This window comes from Egretta garzetta, unplaced genomic scaffold, assembly GCF_000687185.1.
Source record: "Egretta garzetta isolate BGI_Z169 unplaced genomic scaffold, ASM68718v1 scaffold404, whole genome shotgun sequence".
Lineage (NCBI taxonomy): Eukaryota > Metazoa > Chordata > Aves > Pelecaniformes > Ardeidae > Egretta > Egretta garzetta.
In genome coordinates, this window is record NW_009259323.1 from 1538495 (window position 1) to 1558455 (window position 19961).

Genomic DNA, 19961 nt, shown 5'->3' on the forward strand with positions numbered 1-19961 from the left:
TTCTTCCCAGAGCAAGTCTGCTGTTAATTCCCTCCATCTCTCCACAGTATCAGCATTCCCCTCCGGGCCAGGCCGTTGGCAGGCGGGCAGCAGCGGGCAGCTGGCAGGCTGTGAGGAGCGGTGGCACATCTCCCTGCGTCCGTGTGTCCGACTCACCCAGCCGAAGGTGTGGCTGGGCTGCGCGCTCCTGACTCACGGCTCTCCTGCTCTGTCTGTTCCTGGTGGGCAAATCGGAGGCTTGGCGTGATGAGGATGCTCTGAGCCCTCGCCCCAGGAGCTTCAGGCCTGGATGTTGGTGCTGTTCCTCCCGGACGATGTGGCTGATACTCTGGAGAAGCCCCCTCTTGCCCCCTATTCTCCAAGTGCCTGAGCTGGTGGCCGGCTGGGACCTGCGTCTCGCCCTCTGGGTCCTGAGCTTCGCCTCAGCGGTTGTGCAGATGGAGGGCCAGGTCTACTCACCGACAGTCAACACGCACTATGGGAAGTTACGGGGGGTGCGCGTGCCACTGCCCAGCGAGATCCTGGGGCCCGTGGACCAGTACCTGGGGGTGCCTTACGCTGCCCCCCCCATTGGGGAAAAGAGGTTCATGCCCCCTGAGCCGCCGCCATCCTGGTCAGGCATCAGGAATGCTACCCACTTCTCGCCGGTCTGCCCCCAGAACATCCACAACGCTGTTCCTGAGATCATGCTGCCCATCTGGTTTACCTCCAATTTGGATATTGTAGCCACGTACATCCAGGACCCCAATGAGGACTGTCTGTACCTCAACATCTACATCCCCACAGAGGATGGTGAGTCCCCGCTGGGGTGCCTGCAGGAGGGTGGGGGGGGCCACTCCGCCCCTCCCCAGCAGTGGTTGGTCTCACCTGGGTGTTGTGTTTGAAGCATGTGGTTGTGGACCCTGCAGCATGCTGTCTGTTTGTGGAAAGCTTTCTCTGGCCACGCAGCTCACCCTCTTGCCCTTAGCTGCCATCTCTGTCTCGCGTGCTCCTGCTCCTCCACGCCTCCCGGTCCTCCCCCTCCACCTCCATGGCATTGTCATGGGTTCCTCTCTTGTGTTGCTAAATCTGAATCCGACTCTCTGACCGTAGATCCACAGAGCGACAAGCTGGTTTGTGCTCCCCAGGTGCCGAGTGGCAGGTTCTGTCTTGAGTTGGTTCGGGTTCGTCCTTCCTCCCTCCTTCCCACCCTCCCCAGGTCCATGCGCTAGTTGTGGGCTTGGGCTGCGGCTGGGAGGAACACTCTCTGCCTCTCCCTGGGGAGATGCTCTGGCAAGGAAGGGACCATGGAGCCCTTTTCTGGGCCCTGGTATGGACGGGAGGTTGGGGGCACCGGCAGGCGCATCGCTTGGCTGCTCCCCTGTCCGCCGGCAGGACAGCGGCAGAGCAATGAACCTGGGGTGCTGGGGACCCACGGGGTATGGTCCTGTTGGGGTGAGGCTGAGCAGTGCTGGGTGCCTCCTTGTCTAACCTTTTCCTTTGTAGGGGATCCCACCTGAACTGTAAGTAGAGAGCAAGAGGAGGCAGTGCCTGCCCGCACACCTGCCCCAGCCTCACTGCAACGGGAGCCCATGGGGATTTTCAGAGGGCTGGAAGGGACCCGCAGCGGGTCTGCTGCGCATGGCGGAGCAGCCTGGCGGGATGGTGGCTCCTCCCAGGCCGGCTGGCTCCACTCCTCTGTCCATGGGACCCCTAGCCATGGGATGCATCGTGCCTTCCTTCCTGCCCAGCACGACTGGCCCAGAGTTTTCCTCCCACGGCGACGCTCCCTCCCCACCTCCCGCGGTCCCGGGGGTGGTGGGAGGGTGGCAGCGTGGTTGTGATTGCATGCCCACTCCCGCCAGTGGAGCCTCCTGTTATTTTGTAGTCTTTTATTCATTTTACAGTAAAACGGATTTCCAAGGAATGCACCCGAAAGCCCAACAAGAAAATATGTAGGAAAGGAGGTATGTAGCAAGCCGACCGGCAGAGAGGCACAGAGAGGAAAGAGAGAGAGAGAGGGTGCCTGGCTGGCCCCTGGCCCGCGGCATGCTCCTCCGGCACCTCTCTGTGCCGCCACCCAGACCACGGGCCCTCCAAGCAGCCCACCCTGCTGACCCCACTTCTCGCTTAGAGGATGCTCCAGCCACCTCCGCTCCCCAGCTGGCGGAGCCCGGACTGGTGCCGGCTGGGAGCGCAGGTCTGGGGGTCAGGTCAGAGAAGGATGCTCACATTGCTCCAGGCCTTTCAGAACAGCTTCTCCTGGACTGAGCCCACGCTCCTGTCTTCATCCCCCTGGCACCAGCAGTCTCCCAGCCCCTGGGTATGAGGGGGGAGCCTCTGATGGCGGGTAGCACTTAAATGCACCCATCCCTTAGGGGTGCATCCCCCGTTGGGGGTGTACAGACCCACCCAGGGAAGCACCTGTGTGACTGGGGACTGCAGCCCATCCTGGGCTGAGTTCTTTCCCCATTGCATCCAAAGCTCCTCAGTTAAAAGCATAAAACCTCTCCTGGCTGTGTAAATGCTGCCATGTTCTGCCCCAGCCCGTGGTCCTGCCAAGGCTGCTCCTTGCTGCTCACACCCCCATGCCTCTGCCGGCCCTGCCAGTGAGATCTGCTTTCCACCCCTTGGCCCAGCACCCTCCCTGAGCCCCAGCCACCCTGCAGGTGGCTGAGCACCTCTAGTTCAGACACATCTCCACTTCGCCTTGCCTCCATCCCCAGGTCTGCGTGGGGCTCATCCTGCTGCACTTTGGAGCAAGAGGGGCAGCCCCTTGTCCCAAAGTCATCCTGTGTTCCCAGCCAGCCCCAGCACCATGGGCTGGGGAGTGGAGATGTACAAATGGGAGCCCCTTGTTGGACATGATACTTCGCCCATCCTGCTACACAGCCCCCTTGCAGGCAGGGAGAGCCCGGGCTGCTCCGTGCATCCCAAAGTTGGAGGTGTGGGTGGGTGGGCAACCAAGCTCTTCTGAAAGGCTCAGTGCAGGGAGGGGGTGTCTGGCAGACAGGGGCTGCCATCCTGGACATCCTGCGGTAGCGGGGTCCCTGCATCCCAGCCTCCACCTCCCTGTGCCCCTGGGGTTGGCAAGGCTGGCGCAGCTGGGCTTGGAGGTTTGGGGACTGCTTTCCTTCCAGCCATTTCCCCCAGTTCTGTTGTTGGGTTTCTTTGCTTTGCTTTTCCTGTTGTTGTCCTGGCTATTCACACGCCATCTCTCTGAGTTCCAAGGCTGCCCCTGAAAGGGCTGGTGCATTAGGGAGTCTCTGCACGCTGCCTCCGGAGCCGGCTGTGCCAGCGATCTCCAGCCACTTCAAAGCGCTTCCTCTCCCGGCCCTCCCACCGGCTGGCAGGGCTGGTGGACCCCCGCTGCCCCCAACCCTATGGCTGGGGCCAGGGAATCGAGGCCTGGGTTACATCTGGAGAAGGGGGACAACGTAAGGCATGGTGAAACACCTTGAGCACACCCATCTCCTGGTTTTCTCTCCCTGCTGGTTCTGCTCACGGGCAGGCTTTCTTTGCAACCCATCTGTGGTTGCCTCTGGTCTGCCCCCGCCAGGCTCTGCTGACTCATGGACCAGCGGATCCCCAGTGCCTGCCATTTGGGCATCCAGGCGTGACATGCTGGGGATTAAAGCACCCAGACACTAGTGCTGCCCTTCAGCTCCATCCACAGCTCTGGTGGCTGTTGGCTCAAATTAATTGAGTCACTTGTGATGAGACATGGATGCTTCCCGCCCCTCGTCATGTACCCTGGGTTAGTAATGTTTGGGGTGAGGATAATGCACCTGCAGTGCTGATTTCCTTAGGCTGTGTGTCATCTGAACATCGGCTCGTTCTGGACTATTCTTGATTATTGTTTCTAAAGCCACATATGAGCACTGAATAAGCTCTCCTCTCACAAAGCGGGCAACTGTGCAGTACTGTGGCGATTCAGAATGCCTCAGTTCCCACCTTACTGGAATTTTCATTATTTCTGCCACCCCTAACTTCAGTGTATTTCATAGCAGCCAAAGGACTGAGAATTTAGCAGAATTTATCCCTGGGACAGAAAAACATCCCTGTTTCCCTGCCCAGTTGCCCTCAATAGTTTCCTATATGGAAATTTCCAACATGCCCATTTCTTCCACACACATTGGTCCCTTCTCTGGGAGCAAGGTAGGGCAGCGGTGCTTTGAGAATAATTCACCATGCACAGTGCTGGGGGGCTGACAGTGCTGAGGCTCAGCTGCCCACCTGAAGAGCATGTACACACACCCCCAGTACAGTACCTATGTGCAAAACACAGCTCTGCTTCGTGCTACCAACACTTCTGGCCTCTGCATGTTGTGGTGGGTGCTGGGATGCCTTCCCCTTCCCTTCACCACCAGCCTGGGCAGGCCTTGCTACCGGGCATGAGGAGATGGATGCCATTTTTGGAGAGGAAAAGTGTGGCTGCCCTGCACGTAGCAACCCTCCCTGATTTTTACTGGCAACTGCCCTCATCTCTCTGTCTGGGGCTGTGCAGAGTCTGCAGTGCTGCAGAGACAAATGTGCTGGTCCAGCATCTTGCTCTGCTTCGTGAGAGGGGCTCCCAGCAACACCTGGGCTTGGGATGTGTTTTGGCTGCTCTTCGGGAAAAGCATTGTGGCTTCTCCATTGCCTTCCAAGAAGCAAAGTTGTCCGAGTACCAGCTGAGGCTTTCCTATGGCTGTGTGACTTCTGCAGTACTCCCTGGCTGGAAGGCTTCTCACCAGTCTCCTGTGGAGCCTGCTACTTTGCAGGGCTGGCAGGGAGCAGACCACCCCCCTGGCACTCCATTTCTGCTCCAGGGAGCGATTTGCAAAGGTGAGGGTGGGTGTTTGTGCTGGTGGAGGCAGCAGAGCGTGAGAAGATGTGGTGCTTTTATGGAGTCCACTCAAGGATGGAGATAACTTCTCTGCATCACCCAGGGACAGGGAGGGCAGGGCAGCACCAAGGTTCGCTGCAGTCCTGGAGCAAGGGCTGATGGTTGGAGGGGCCACCTGACACAGGTCCCAGGGGAGCTGCCCCTGCCCTTGGGGCTGTGCAGCAGCAGGTTCAATGGCCATCATCAGTCTCAGTCCCATTCCTTCTTGCTCCAGGAGAAGTACCTGAGCCGGTGTGGCCACCAGCATGTGTCCCTCTGCGTGCATGTGGCCATCAGACATGGTGGCAGTGCTGCTGCGGGCTCCTGCTCCCTGCAGCATTGTGGCTGCTGAGTGGAAGCAGGTGCCCTGGGGAGCTTGCACTGAGGAGGGGGTGCTGGGGCTACCCACAACCACCCTGAGCAGGCATTTGGCTCTGGAAAGGTGTCAGCTCAGGCTCCTGCTCTTCACTTATTTGCACCATGCTGAGCACAAAGGGCCCAAGGACCGAGGTGCCTCGCCCTCCTTTATCTCTGTTTGCACTGGTGTCAGTGCTGTTGGCATGGTGTACTTAAGATAGCATAAATCCGGAGTGGATGCCCCTGTTTCAGGGAAAGTGATTCTATTTTTTACTGAACTTGAGCTTAAATCTTCCTAGAGCCTTCAGATAAGAGCATATGCATCCTTCCTATCGGCCTGAACGATGTCACTTTGCAGTCAGCTTAAAGTGAAGCAGCACAACAGGCATTCACACTGGGTTGGTAGAGGGAGTTTTTGGTGGGTAAGGAGAGCAAGAGCCTTGAGTCCTTTGGGTTTTTCCATCTGTGAATCCACAAGCTTAAACCCATCCCCGTGACAGTAGGTGCTGCGGCCTCTGTGCGGTGGTCTTTGCCAGTGTGGAGGAAGATCTCTGGGACGGGTGTCCTTGAACATAGCAATAACTGGTGGAGGGAGGTAATGGAGCAACGTGCAAGAGATGGGTAAGGGAAGTGAAGCTGTGGGGGTGAACAACGTAGCAAGAGGCAAAAAGCCCGCTTGGTTGCAGCAGCCTGTGTTAGCCATAACCCCAGCCACCCTGGCACCTTTCTGCTGCTGGGGAAGGCTCATGCTTTGCATCTGCCACGCACACATGCCACCGCTGTTCCCCTTCCCCCTGGCCTGCATTACTGCACTTCTGCTTCGCTTAGCTTCCCAGCGCTGCTTTCTACTGTCCCTTCTGCGGTGCGTGAAGCTCAGATTGCTTTAGGCTTGTCCCAGCCATCCCTAAGCTCTGGGGCGGCAGTCTCCAGCCAGATCCGTCCCTGCTCAGCCAGAACAGTTGCTCAGATCACAGGAATATTGTCCAATGCCCTCTGTTACAGCCTGACAGCTCCTCATAGCTGGTTCCTCCATCCCTGTCTGCATGGAGACCTTTGTCCCCTGAAGGAGACCAGGCTGGAGGGCTGCAGCCTGGCCAGTCCCAGGCCTTTAACAGCACCAGCACCCTCAGCAGTGGAAAGGGATCTCCAGCTGCCTGTGATCAGCTTCCCAGCTCTGAAGCACAGTGTGGATGAAGGCTCACTTGCCTGTGGTCTTCATTGGAGAAAAATCCCTATCCCTGAGCAGTACCAAGGAGGTTGGCGCATAGCACTGGTTAGCAAATATTGCATGAGTACTTCATCATTTAAGTGCTTTCTGGGCTTGCAGCTCTTCCTAATGAAGATGCAGTAGGTCAAGCCTGCAGCCTCTTGGGAAGAGGCTGGGCAGCTGCACGTACCCAGCCAAGTGTGCAGCTGGTGGGTGGGCTGGGGAGGAGCACATGGGAAGGACGCAGCAGAAGGGGGGGATGCTGGGGCTGGGGTGCTGGGGTGAGAGGTATCAGGGCTAGAGGTGGCATTGGGTGAAAACGGGAGAGTGATGTGAGGAGCTCAGAGGACGGCTGGGTTGCAAAGCAGGAGGTGAGGAGGCAGGGCTGGGACATGGAGCAGGTAAGTCGGGAGGTGAACTCTGAGTTGGAGAAAATCAGGATGGCTCTGGAGACAGCTGATCATCCCTGCCGCAGGCAGGAGCAGCTCTACCTCACCTCTTCCTGGCAGTGTGTCTCACTTGGTCTTAAACACCTCCCTAGGACACCTATTCCAGTGCTTTCCTGCCCTTTCTACCAGGCAGGTTTTCTTCTTGTCCAGCTTCAACCTGCCTCATGTAGCTCCGGGGCTGCCTGTGCTCTGTTTAGCAGAGAGGGAGTTGCTCTTCCACCTCACCACCTCATAGTGGCCTTTCATGTGTCTGGATGCTGCTGTAGCTCCCATCTCTCCTCTCCTCCCAGGATTTGCGTGACCCAGCCTCCTGAAAACTTTTCTTGCCTGCTGGATTTTTCTAGACTTCTGGTCGTTGCTCCTCCAGACTTTCTCCAGCAGGTCATGGCTGCTTAAAGCATTACACAAGCCTCTTGCCCTGGTGGAGCTGCCCCGCAGCTGTTTCAGACTTCTCACTCCCCCATCACAAATTCCTTTTAAATTCAAATCTTGTCCCCCCTCCATGCTGCTGTGTCTGTTATCCACCACCTGTGTCACCTGCAGGATTCCGCTCCCAGAGTGGCAGTAAGGACGACTCCCTGATTTCATCTTCCCAGCCAGTTGCATGCTCAACTTCTTGTAGCTTCATCCAGCTGTGGGGCTGCCCCTCACTTGCAGGAACCTTGCTGGAGGCTGTGCAAAACCCTTGCTGCGATGGGGACAGTTGGTGATAGCAGTGGGGCCCTGGGAGCAGCTGGGTGCCCGGCGGGACCTTGGAGCCCTGCACATCTGGGGGAGGTTGCTGAGCAGTGTGGGCACAGCGTGGGCAGTCCTGCTCAGGGGAAACCCTGCTGTCACCCCGAGGTCATCATCACCTGGGGAACTTTTTTGGTGCAGGGATTAGGGAGCAGGGGCCCGCACGTGCTGGTCTGCAGCTCATAGGGGATAGGGAGAGCACAGCCGCTTCCTGAAATTTGGGGTTGCAGGGTGCAGGGATGGTATCATTTGGCTTCATACCCACAAGGGCACACAGCCCTTTGCAGCAACAGGGCCTCGGTACAGGTCTGCACCACATCTGCTCCCTGCCAGCCCGCAGGCCACCTCTCCTGGCTCATGCTGGCTGCATGCAGCTCAGGAAGCTCCACGCTCAGTGCATGCCACCTGCAACAGCATCCCACAAGTGCTGGGCTGGGGCTGCTGGTCTGGTCCATGCCCTTGCACCACGGATTTGATAAGGGCCATGCAACAACTGGAAAGCATTCAGGATGTTACTGAAATCGTTATTTTTAGGGTTCTGCCTTGTTCAGGGCAAGCTGGTCGGTGCCTTTGCAATCCTCAGTGAACCATGCAACTAGTCTTTTAAGAAGGGAGTTGGTACAGGACCGAGCCAAGCAGCGCAGGGAAGCACCTTTCGTGATGGCTGCCTGCAGCATGCCATGGTGGCCTCATACCGCAGCATGGTGGTTTGCAGTATAACCATAGCAGGCACAACAAGGGGCCATGCACTGCAAGGGCGTGACGGGCAGGACCCCAGCTGGTGGTCAGTGGTCACCCAGGGCAACCCTTCATATGGGTTCTGCTGGTGGCGGGGGATGATTGTCCCCGTGACAGCAGAGCTGGGAGCAGGGCTCCTGCTTGCACCCAGGCAGTAGGAGAGGGAGCCTTGCCCTGGCACAGGGAGCTGAGGGTGTGTGATCAGGCGGGGTCCAGGCTGGGATGCAGGAGGATTGGCGACTGCTTTGAGAGGCTGATCTGCCACCAGTGCTGATGCTGCCCCAGGCCCGCTCTCCTCCTCCCTGCTGCCCCGGCACTCCCCAGGGAGGATCTGGGAAGGGGTCCAGGTGAAATCGCATCCTGGCGCAGCTCCCAGGGCAGTCCTGCCTGCACCCTGTGCCACCCTGGCTCTGGGAGAGGTGCAGTGTGAGTAGCCAGCAGTGCTGTGGGGCACAGGCCTGGCCCCACCATCTCTGCTATCATGCTATTTTTGAATTCTCTTTTGTTTTTTGTTTTTTTTTGTTTTGTTTTGTTTTTGTTTCCTTTTGTTTTCCTTTTTGTTCTGTCTCCTCGTGTTTGGTCCCTAGGAGCCAGCGCTAAGAAACAGGGCGAGGACTTAGCGGATAATGACGGGGATGAAGACGAAGGTATTTCTGTGCTCGAGGCTGCCACTGCATGACACGCAAAGCAACTCCGTTTGCCCGCCATCCGCTGCCATCCCCAGGGAGCCCCGTGTGTGTCTGTCTGCCGTGCTGGGCAGCTGCGCGGGGTGGGGGGCAGGCTGGCCGGCTGTGCAGGGCGCCCAGGCCCTTCCCCTCCTCCAGACGGGGTGGGGGAGAAACTCGTGGGGGTTTTTTGCTTTAGGAGAAGTTTGCTCCCACTCTGCTTGAGTGAGGGCAGGGAGGAAGCATGGTAGCTTGGGAGGAGAGGAGCCCTCGGGCACCTGGGCCCATTTCACCCCGAGCCCGGTCACATCCCACTTCCAGCCTCATCCCTCTGGAGTTGCTGACATGCAGCTGGGAGCCGGTGACCTCCCCGTCCACCCTTGCCTGGTCCTGCCGTGGACACCACCACAAGGTGGCTGTGCCAGCAGCTTGGCACCCTTGGTACCCCCAGGGTACCTGGCCGTGCCCAGGAGACCCAAGGTCTGCTCGGACATGGTTCTGTTAACTTCTCTCCTTCTCCACCCAACGTGAGTGAGGTCTTGCTTGCAACCAGAGCATCACTACCAGCCAAGGCAGAGCAAGTGCGCTTTCAAGCAGATGTCATTCTAGATGTACGCCAGGGCTAAGCAAGCTGCAGAATAAGCTCTTTTTAATAAAACGGGTTTGTTCATCTGCAGGGTATGGAGTCGGTGAGTTTGGCTGCAGGGATGTGAAGAGGAGGCAGGAGGAAGGGTCGGCCAGGGTGCAGTTCTAATGTGCCGAGGACAGTAAAACCTCATGGTGTGCAGGAGTCCCAGGGCAGCTCGAGCACGTCCTGGCAGATGGTGTTTAGGAACTGGGAAACAGATGAAAAGCTTTTTCCTTGGCAGTACCAAAACTCCATTGTTTTCTCCCACTAACCTGTTGCCCTGGATCTCTTGTATCAGGGCATAAACTGGCATTCAGCCTAAGTGACTTGACTGTGCAAAATCCCTGCACACTGAAGAGTGCTGCAGTGATTATGAGCCATTTTATTCCCTGGTACGTCTCTGCACATTGCTGCCGTTCTGCTGCCAGGATGTCCCTTTGTGCATTGGTGGGAGTGTGTGGCAGGGAGGAGAGGACATGGGCACAGGCACTAATGTTCCTGCCCTTTGCATTTCAAGCAGGTGACCCTGGGAAGAGTTGTCCTGCCGTAGCTCTGCCACACAGGCGATGTCTGTCCCAGAGAAGCTGCGAGCATTTTTTGCTCCCCTGGTCTGTACATTTGCCTGGCTGCATCCTGGCAATATGAAAAGCCAGCACAGGTTTTGCCATATCCTCGTTCTCCTGGAGGGAAGAGGTTTTTTATACAGGAGGGAGGCCACCCTTAGCCATGCCATGGGCCACAGCTGGAGGTGGGGATGGCCAGAGGTGCCCATCAGCCTGCCCTGCAGCCCCCTGCAATGGGCAAGCCACAAGGAAGAGAGGACACGGGCAGGAGTTAAGTGGGTGCAAGGGAGCATATCCACCCCGGCTGGGAATCCCCGATGAGTTGGTGTGGCTGTGCCCTGGGAGGCCCAGCCCTGGGGGGGACCGTGGCGGGGGCTGGCTCCCAGGACGGTGCGGTGCACCAGTGAGGGTGGGAGCAGTGGCTGGCCGGGGCAACTGAGGCCGAGCAGCCCCAGCCGGTGATGCCAGTCCACCTGAGCAAGGCGCCGGGTGCAGGAGAGCATGAGGGAGGGCAAAGTCCATTGGTGCTGGCTCACCAGCCCAGGAGAGGGCTGGGCACCGCAGGCACGTGGGACCTGGCACCAACTCCACAACGGGCGCAACCGCCTCCTCCATGTAATGTGGGCGAGAGGCACCAGGAGCCGAGTGTATGGGTGTTCTTCCCTCATGCCCAGGCCCAGCGAGGGAGCGTGGCTGCTCCCTCTCCCATGGGCTCCCACAGTCCTTCCTCCCCAGCCCTCAGGGTCCCATTCCCCATCCTCGCTCCATGACTCATGCCCTGTCCTTGTCTGGACGCCGTGCTCACCTCCCTGACACTCACACGTGCACACACTGTCTACCTCATCACAATGTCTGTGTCTGGGCACTGGGGTGCCATGGGTTCACATCCAGGCAGCCGGCAGGTTTCTGCCTTCCCAGGAGGATGGGAAGCGAGGGGGTGGGAGAGTCAGACCCACCAGTGCCCCACCGCCTTCCAGGTCCTGCACACCCCCATCCCTGCCCCCCTGCAATGCCAGCTTCCAGGACTCCCAGAGCAGAGGGCTTGGATCCAGCCAAAGACAGGACGTGGGGCTGCATCCTTGGGCTGGACTCTGCAACTCCCACCTGCAACAGAGATGCTGCTGGTCTGGCTCTCGCACGCAGCCAGAGCCTGGCTCTGAGGAAGAACAGCCAGGTCTAGCCAGCATCTCTCCTGCATGTGCTGAGACCCCACAAGGGGACGGAAGTGTGGGGACAGTGCAGCAGCTGCCACCACCCGGAGAGGGGCTGGTGGGGTTGGTTCAGTGGTGGTCAGCTTTGGAAGTCCATGCTGTGGCCCCCAGGAGAGCTCTGGGTTTGGCTCCTAAGCCCCCTCCCTGGTCCTGGCAGCTGGCATTGCCCTTGTCCTTGGTCTGCCTGTTGGGCAGGGTGCTGCGGCCATTGGTGGGGTCCTGTGTTTAACCACCTCTCCTTCCAGACATCCGGGACAGCGGGGCCAAGCCGGTGATGGTGTATATCCATGGTGGCTCGTACATGGAAGGCACAGGGAACATGATAGACGGCAGCGTCCTGGCCAGCTACGGGAATGTGATTGTCATCACCCTGAACTACCGCGTTGGAGTGCTCGGTATGGGCTGGCTGGTGCGGGCTGTGCCACCAGCACAGCTGGGCAGTGGGATGAGCCCCCACGGCTGATGGGGCTTGAACCAGCTGGGAAAGGGTGGTGGTGGGCATGGGGCCCAGAGGGATGGGGGCTGCACTGCTGGTGCTGCCCCTGCCCTTGCCCTGGCCGCTGAGCGGGGTGCCACGTGGCAGTGCCCCAGTGGGTGGTCGCAGCGAGGTCTGGCTCCTGGCACCGGCCCCCTCCAAGCTCATTTACACAACCTGGCTCAGCTGAAATCAAATGTTGGTCTGCGGTTAAATAAATAATAAATGTGTTTACCCAGCATCTCCTCCTGAGAAGGCTCAGAGCAGTGAGCTCCAGCAGGTTCTGCCTGGCTGCCTCTCCCTCCCTGGGCATGGGCTGCCTCCAAGCCGTTTGAGCTGCTGGGACCCCCATAGCTGCCCAGTGCAGCCTGGCTGCCTGCAGAGGGGGTCACCAAAGGCTGTCAGGTGCCGTATAGAGGAAAGCAGCAGTCCCATTTTCACAAGCCCTGGTGACCTAGAGAAGCGAAATGGAGACACAGGGTCAAAAGGCAGTGTGGTCCCCTACCTGCTGCAGCAGAAACCACCAGTGGCTGGGACACAGGAGATTTGCCTGGAGCATCACTTCTGCCTCCCTTTGCAGCAGGGAGAACAAGGAGTGTAGATGTCTGGGGAGAGCTCTTTTCCAGCCAAGCTGCTGGCAGGGCCAGCTATTTTCCTAGCCATCCAGCCTGGCGTGGCCTGGGCAGCTGGGCTCCCAGCTGGTACCTGGGGCAGGACATCCCTCTGACAGCCTCTGGACCCCATAGTATCTTGGGGATGATGGCAGTTATGTGGTAGAAAATAGGCTTTTCAGTAAAAACAAGCCTATTTGGAACCTTTCAATATTAAAATCCAGGCCTTTAAGAGGGATAGGTGCAAATTTAAGATACATAAGTCACAATATGAAGTAAGACTTAAATAGTGCCATCATGATCTCCATTGAAATGCTGCAGCATGCCTGGCCAGAGCACCTCCAGTTGCCAGAGCAGCACCGGCATGCTCCCTGCCTGCTGAGGTTACCACCCTGGATTTTACTTCAGGACCATGGTTTTGGCTTCCTGCTTTGCAGACAAAACACTGATAGCTTATCTTGGGTGTTCCCTTTGCTATTGAAAGCATTTCTCAGCATCTTCCTCACTGAGAGCCTTCATATTTTAAGCTGCAGTCGGTTCCTCTCTGCCCAGCCCACCTCCTTACATTTATAGAGCCTCCTGTGAGCCACACTTGTCCATGGAAAGCATTTGCTGTGCACTCACTCAGCTTGCCTGCAGCCACCGGTGCTTTCTTGGCTGTCCTTGGAGCATGTGTGAGATGTCTTGACTCGTTATTAGCCCAGTTGATGGTATGGGTAGGACAGAGCTTCGTGTCCATCACCCTGTCACTGCTTGCAGTTGGCTGGAGAGGGTCCCTGGGGCTTGCAGCTGCACTCACAGCCTTTCACCCCTCTGTGCTGTGCAGAGGGGGGAAAGAGTTCGGTGGTGTCCCTGCTCCAGCTTACAGTTCACAGGACTCTCTTGGTAGTGGGGTCTCATGTTGTGGTGGGACAGGGTCTCATAGAAGCTCCCCTAGGCCTGAGGAAGCGGAGTCGGAGGTCAGGACACCCCCTGCTTCCTCATCCCTAACTGGGCTCCCCTTGGCCTGCAGGGTTCCTGAGCACGGGCGACCAGGCTGCCAAGGGCAATTACGGGCTGCTGGACCAGATACAGGCGCTGCGCTGGGTCAGCGAGAACATCGCCTTCTTTGGGGGAGATCCCTTGCGGATCACCGTCTTCGGCTCCGGCATTGGTGCCTCCTGCGTCAGCCTGCTCACCCTCTCCCACCACTCTGAAGGTAGGTGCCAGCTGTGCCTGAGGATGCTGCAGCTGTGAACAAGTGCCTTGCTGATGCTAACCCTGGGAAGGGAGCCTGCCTGGGTACTGCCAGCCACCCTAGCAAAGTAAGGGCTGCTTTTTAATTAGTCACTGATGAGAGCCTGACCCAGGGCTGGGAAGAAAAACCTTCTCATTGTGGGCAGGGAGAGACCAGCAGCAAAGCACGTGGGTGCCAGGGATGGAGCTGGTGCTCCCAGCATTCAGGGCTGCAGCCCGGGGCCAGCACCTGGGCATAGGGAGAGGTGGGGACCCCTCCTGTGGCACCCTGCCCAGGCACCCGGGCTCGCCCACGTGCAGGTGTGGAGGGGCTGTAGGGCATCATGCAGGACATGGGGAGCACAGATCTCAGTGCTAGGAAAGGCATTCTTCGTACTGGACTAGAGGGGAAGCCAGACCTGAGCCTGGGGAGGGATGGAGGGCCCCATCTTGTGAGACTGTGAGAGCTGGAAGTGCTGCAACAAGCAAAACATGGGTGGAAATTATATGATTGATAACTGTAAATATAGCAGAGTGTTTTCTCTAGATAAAGAAAGGAATTATTTACACTAAAAGATTGCATTGGTATAAGAGCAAATGCATGTGAACCACCTGCAAAGACCTATTGAGCATTGGGGAAAAATAACCATGGGAGTAGAGGTGTTCTCGATAAACTTCCTAAAGGAAATCGCAGGAGCAAAGCCTGAACTGGATGTGGTTTACAGGGGATGAACCTGCCAGGGACTTGGTCCCAGGGGTTTTATATGAGGGTGCAGCTCTCTTCCAGTGCTGTGTCACCAAGCGTGGTGAAGGGGAGAAAGGGACACGTGAGCAGTGGACATGGGTATGAGTCTGCACCTCAGAGACACGCACAAAACTGCACTTGAAGCCATTGTGAAGAGCTGCAGCCCTGCTCAGCAGCCTGGGAACTGCACAGGAATGAAGGAGACCTTTCAGAACTTCAGCAGAGCTTATGGTATAGCAGAGGGTGTATAGGAGGAGGCTGGCACTGTCCAGAGCAGCCTTCCCCCAGCCCTGGGAGCTGTCGATGGAGTGATTGCCTCAATATTGAAAGCAGGAATGATCTCAGCCCCGGCTGCTGCAAAGGTTGCTGCAACAGCACCAGCATCATGGTCTGCTTGGTAGTATTCAATGTGGAGGTTTGCAGGTGCTGCAGGCCAGCACAAGGCAGGCGTTAGCTGTGGTGAGAGCTGGCAGAACCTGTGCTCATGGTGGGGAGTGGGGCAGCACCACGCTGAGCCCAGACCTGGCACAGGGCTTGATGCTGGCAGTTCACCATGGAGTCAAAGGCAAGCCCGAAGCTACTCTCTTCTCCCAGATTTCTCCAGCTGCCCTTTTGGTTAAACCTGCCTGATTCCAGAAAACCACTTGCCCTGTGGTGAGCACGCATCCACGCAGAGACCCATTGCCATGCTGGGCTCTGTTTCCCACTGGTGGCCCTTCCCCAGGGACAAGAGTGGGGCTGACAGGCTGCCCGCAGCTCTGCACCCATCCCTGCTGCCCACCAGGGTTCCCAGCAGTCGCAGCTGGCTGCCAGCCTCTCCTTAGATGGCCCAGAAAACTGAGGCAGAGAGGCTGAGACATGCTGCCATGGCCCACGGGATCAGAGTATGCAGAGGAGCTCCAGAGTGTCCTGGGTGGTAGGATATCCCAAGCTGGCTCTGGAGCCCACCAGTACTCCATGGTGCCTCTGTGCCAGAGCCCATGGCACCGCCAGCACCAACCCCCCCTGTGCAGAGTGCTCCTGCTCTCGGGGTGGCTGCTCCCACTGCTGGGCTCCCCATAGTGCCCCAAGGACCAGAGCTCAGGGGATGCTCTGCCCCACAGACCCAACAGCAGAGGCATGTCTGGAGCTGGTGGGCAGCTGTTTCCCAAAAGCTGTCAGCTTGGGCGCTCCCACATTAAGTCCATGGTGGTCCCTGGCTTTCCATGACTGCCCTGCAGCTTGCTGGCTCTGCTGTCATCGTCACTGGTGCCCTGCCATGTTTGAATAAAGCAGGGAGAAACAAAGAGGCAGGTAAAGCTGAAGTGATCCAGCCCTGGCAGCATGTATGGAGCTGCTGTTGCCCACTCAGGGCATGTCTGTTCTGGACGAGTCCCTTTCCCTGCCATCCCAGGGTACTCAGGACACTTGTGCTCAGTCTGTGCCTGGTGCCTGGAGTCAGCCCCTCTGTCGTCCTGCTACCCTATGCCACCTCCTGAGTAGGATGTTCCTGGGGCTATTGCTCCATCCTTTTCAGGTGTCTTGGACAAATATTCATGGGTATTAGACTAGACTATGCTCAAGAACATGGAAAATGTGAGTTATACCTACAGAGCTACTGCCAATGTTGCAATGCCAGAGCAGGGCAGGACTAGGGCTGCCCTCACCACTTTTAGGGCTCTTGGGATAGGATTCCCAGCTATCCCAAAGGCGTGCAGGGCAGGCAGCAGCTCTCTAGCCCAAAGGAGGAGATGCTTTTGACAGTTAAAGCCAGAGGATGCTTCGTTTGTGTTAGATGATAAATTGAGCAGTGTGTAGGAAAGGAGCATTTGCAGACTCGGCAGGGCCTGGGCTGCTCTGTGGCTGCGGGGGCCAGCGTGGTGCCGTGCCATCCCTGTGTGGATACCTGGGGCTCTGTACGCCTCCTGCCCTTGTGCAGGCACCCTGGGCAGCACGGGCACAGGAGTGGGGAGTCTTTTACAGGCTAAATGCTCCTGTAGAAAGAAAAAAGGTTTTCTCTGCCCATACTGAATGTGAAATGTGGGGGAGGTGTTCCCATTGGGTGCACCCATTACTCTGGGTGTAATCCATTTGTGATACTTCTTGAGGTGCTCCTCTCCATCACAGGAGTGCCTGGGAGGCAGGTGGGGATTGCGGGGAGGTGCCCTTGGTCCAGGATTCTCCTCTCTGGGACTGGGTGCTTCTAGCAGGGCAGCCCCAAGGCTGCAGACTGGTTTTCATGGCCAAATGGTGACACCTCCTTGGAAGCAGGACTGTGTGCTTGGCTGCTCAGGTGTCCCCTACTGCTTGTACAGGCCTGGGATGGAGGGAGCAGTATGGAGAGAGGCTGGGGGTGGATTGGAGAGGCTGCTTCCTGACTTTCCGGCCCTGAAAAATACTGTTGTGCCAGTATAGCACTTTTCAGGTGACACTAGGCTTTCTGCCACTAAAACCTGCACCTACGTGCCATGTCCTTTGCTGCCCATCCAGCCCCAATGCCTGTGGTGTGGTCCCCCGTGCATTGCAGCGGTGCTGGGTGCCTGGCACCCTCACTGCTGAGGCAAGGGAGCTGCTGCTGGCCATAAATGCCATGAGGCAGGAGGGGAGCACTCAGTGCTGCAGCCAGTGTTGCATCAAAGCAAATGGCCATAAAATGACCTCAAAAAAACCCCTGTGCTGGAGCACACATCTCCCCAGGGATGGGGTAGCCAGCTCTGGGGCACAGTGGGGGAGCTGAGCTAAGATGCAGCCTGCAGACCAGGCGGTTTTGTTTTTATTGTATCAAAATAATACTTATAGTGATCAAGAGCTATTAATGAAGCTGCTAATTTGTGCCTGCTCTGCCAAGCTCTGCAAGAGGCAGTCACTGGAGGCTGGTGCAGTGCACGCTGTGTCTGGCTGCTGGGGAGACCCACAGCTCCCCTGCCAGCCTTAGCCCTTGTAGGCAGGCAGACTCCTCGCCAAGGACCAAAGCGCTGCTTCTCTCCCCAGCTGGGGCAGGAGCAGTTGCTGCCGGGCAAACCTCTTGTGCTTCCTTTGCCCCATCTCTGGCTCCACGGGGGCTGCTGCCCTTTCGCTGCCAGCTCCAGGGATGCTCAGACCTCAGCTGGACAAGGCACCCAGCACCCTGCTTTGAGCAGGGCTTGGCCCAGACAACCCCAGAGGTGTTTCCAGTCTCAGCTACTGTGCAAAGCAAAGTGGAAATCATGAGCTAGGGACAGCCTGCAGCAGCAGGCACCCTCCAGCAGAGGCCTGGTCTCACCGCTTGGCTCTGCTGTGCCGTGTCAGCCAGCTCCGCAGGACGTGGAGTGCCTTGGGAACCTCACCTCAGGGGCGAGCAGCCAGGCAAGGCAGAGCTGCATCTTCCTGCCTGGGCCCCAGCAGGTGATACCTCCCTGGGGTGCTTTCTGGGCTTCAGCTGGATGCTGGCCTGGAGGGGGAGAACATGGCAGGTCTGGTCCTAGGTCCTCTTGTGTCAGGACATGGCCATGCAGAGACACAGTGAAGGGGCTCCATCAGGGACATGGCCCACTGTTGGTGACACCAGCTGCCTGTGCTTCCCCAGGCAGGGGCAGGCAGGGACAGAGCCCAGCCTGGGTCTGTCTGGGAAGTGATGCTACTGGCAGGGAGCAATGGCTGCTGCTGGGATGGCATCTCCTGGGAGCCAGGGAACCCCCATCCTGGCTCTTTGGAATGTGGATGATGGTGCAGAGCAAGCAAACCCATGGCCAGTCTCCAGCCTGTAGGCTGGATACGGCTTTCTAGGGCACCAGGAGGTGTCAAACAGAGCTTGTGACTTCTCTTTGTCCTAGTGCATGGGACTGTACGTCAGGTACTTGGCAGAGCGAGGACTGTGCGTGCAGACAAGAGCTGTGGACATGGTGGCCGGGAGCCAGGAACCTCCAAACACTTCTACTGCAGGAAGGTGCATGCTCCCCTGCAGAGTGGCACGGCCTTGGCTGCACAGGGGGTCTCACACAGGCGCTCCATGTTTCAGGGGGTCTGGGGCAGCCCTGTGACCACCACGCTTCTGCACCAGCACTGTTTGGGGACTGCCTGAGACAGTCTCTCGCGGCAAGCAAGTGCCAGAGTCTGGTGAGGGTGCAGGCAGCACTCCGGGTGCAGGAGAGGGCTGGCCAGAGAGCAGGGACCCCAGGGTGCACCCCAAGCCTGGCTGCCTTTCACCACCGCGGAGGCTCCGCTTCCTCACCACCCTTTGTATTCTGAGCACAAGCGCCATTGACATGGGGCTGGAGCGCAGCCACGCATTCCTCTGCCTGGGCCAGAGCCTTTGTGGCCCCGTTTTCCAGGGCGAAAGTCCACTCCCTCTGTGTTCCCGGTGGCAGAAAGGCCCTCTTTGTGCATCTGGCAGCGTGCTCCTGCGGCCGGATTGGCACTGAGCAGCCCCAGCTGGGCAGGAAGTGGCTGGGAGGGGGGGATGAGGGGGACCCTGACAAAGCGGTGGGGTGGGACATCCAGGGTTAAGTGGCCCCGAGAAGGCGTTAACCCTCCCACTGCTGCCAGCCTGCCCTGGCTGCTCAGTGAAGCTGATGCCACCCTGTGCTGGAGGATCACGCTGAGCTGGGGGCAGCTGGGACAGTGTGGGCTGCTCAGAAAGGACAGGCTGTGATGCAACCATGGCTCCTCTGCTCCCCGCACCGGGACAGAGGGATGCTGGGCTATTCCCTGCAATGGGATCCTTGAGGAGCACAGCAACCCCTGGCTGCTGCCAGGAGCACCCACTGCATTCCCAGCTGGTCACCCTGCCACCTTCATGGTGACCCTGAGCTGAGCCCCCTATGCGAGCCCGGCTTAACGAGCAGCACAGCCCAGGTCAAGGCCAAGTGCGGGCTGGAGGGCTGGATCCTTGCAGGAGTCCAAGGGCATCAATGCCTTCATCATGCTGCATCCTGCACTGCAGCACTGGGGTGTTGGAATGGCACTCACCCTGCTGCGAGCTTCCTCTGTTCCTTGCCTGTCTTGCAGGTCTCTTCCAGAGAGCTATCATCCAGAGTGGCTCCGCACTTTCCAGCTGGGCGGTGAACTACCAGCCTGTGAAGTACACCAGCATGCTGGCTGACAAGGTGGGCTGCAATGTGCTGGACACAGTGGACATGGTGGACTGTCTGCGGCAGAAGAGTGCCAAGGAGCTGGTGGAGCAAGACATCCAGCCAGCTCGCTACCATGTGGCCTTTGGGCCGGTCATTGATGGGGATGTGATCCCAGATGACCCGGAGATCCTGATGGAGCAGGGCGAGTTCCTCAACTACGATATCATGCTGGGGGTCAACCAGGGCGAGGGGCTAAAGTTTGTGGAGGGTGTGGTGGACCCTGAGGATGGCGTTTCAGGCAGTGACTTTGACTACTCAGTTTCCAATTTCGTAGACAACCTGTACGGCTACCCTGAGGGCAAGGACACCTTGCGGGAGACCATCAAGTTCATGTACACGGACTGGGCTGACAGGGACAACCCCGAGACACGTCGCAAGACTCTGGTGGCCCTCTTCACTGACCACCAGTGGGTGGAGCCATCGGTG

General features: G+C 58.2%; 1 protein-coding gene across 1 annotated transcript in view; it reads left to right on the plus strand.

Moving 5' to 3' along the window:
- The first annotated feature begins 314 nt into the window (after positions 1-314).
- Positions 315-19961, plus strand: part of NLGN3 (neuroligin 3) — a 21193-nt gene continuing 1546 nt past the window's right edge. The window contains exons 1-6 of the mRNA XM_035892138.1: positions 315-792; positions 1887-1946; positions 8920-8979; positions 11645-11794; positions 13498-13683; positions 19411-19958. Coding sequence (XP_035748031.1) covers positions 315-792; positions 1887-1946; positions 8920-8979; positions 11645-11794; positions 13498-13683; positions 19411-19958 — 1482 coding nt within the window. The remainder of the gene's footprint in view (positions 793-1886; positions 1947-8919; positions 8980-11644; positions 11795-13497; positions 13684-19410; positions 19959-19961) is intronic.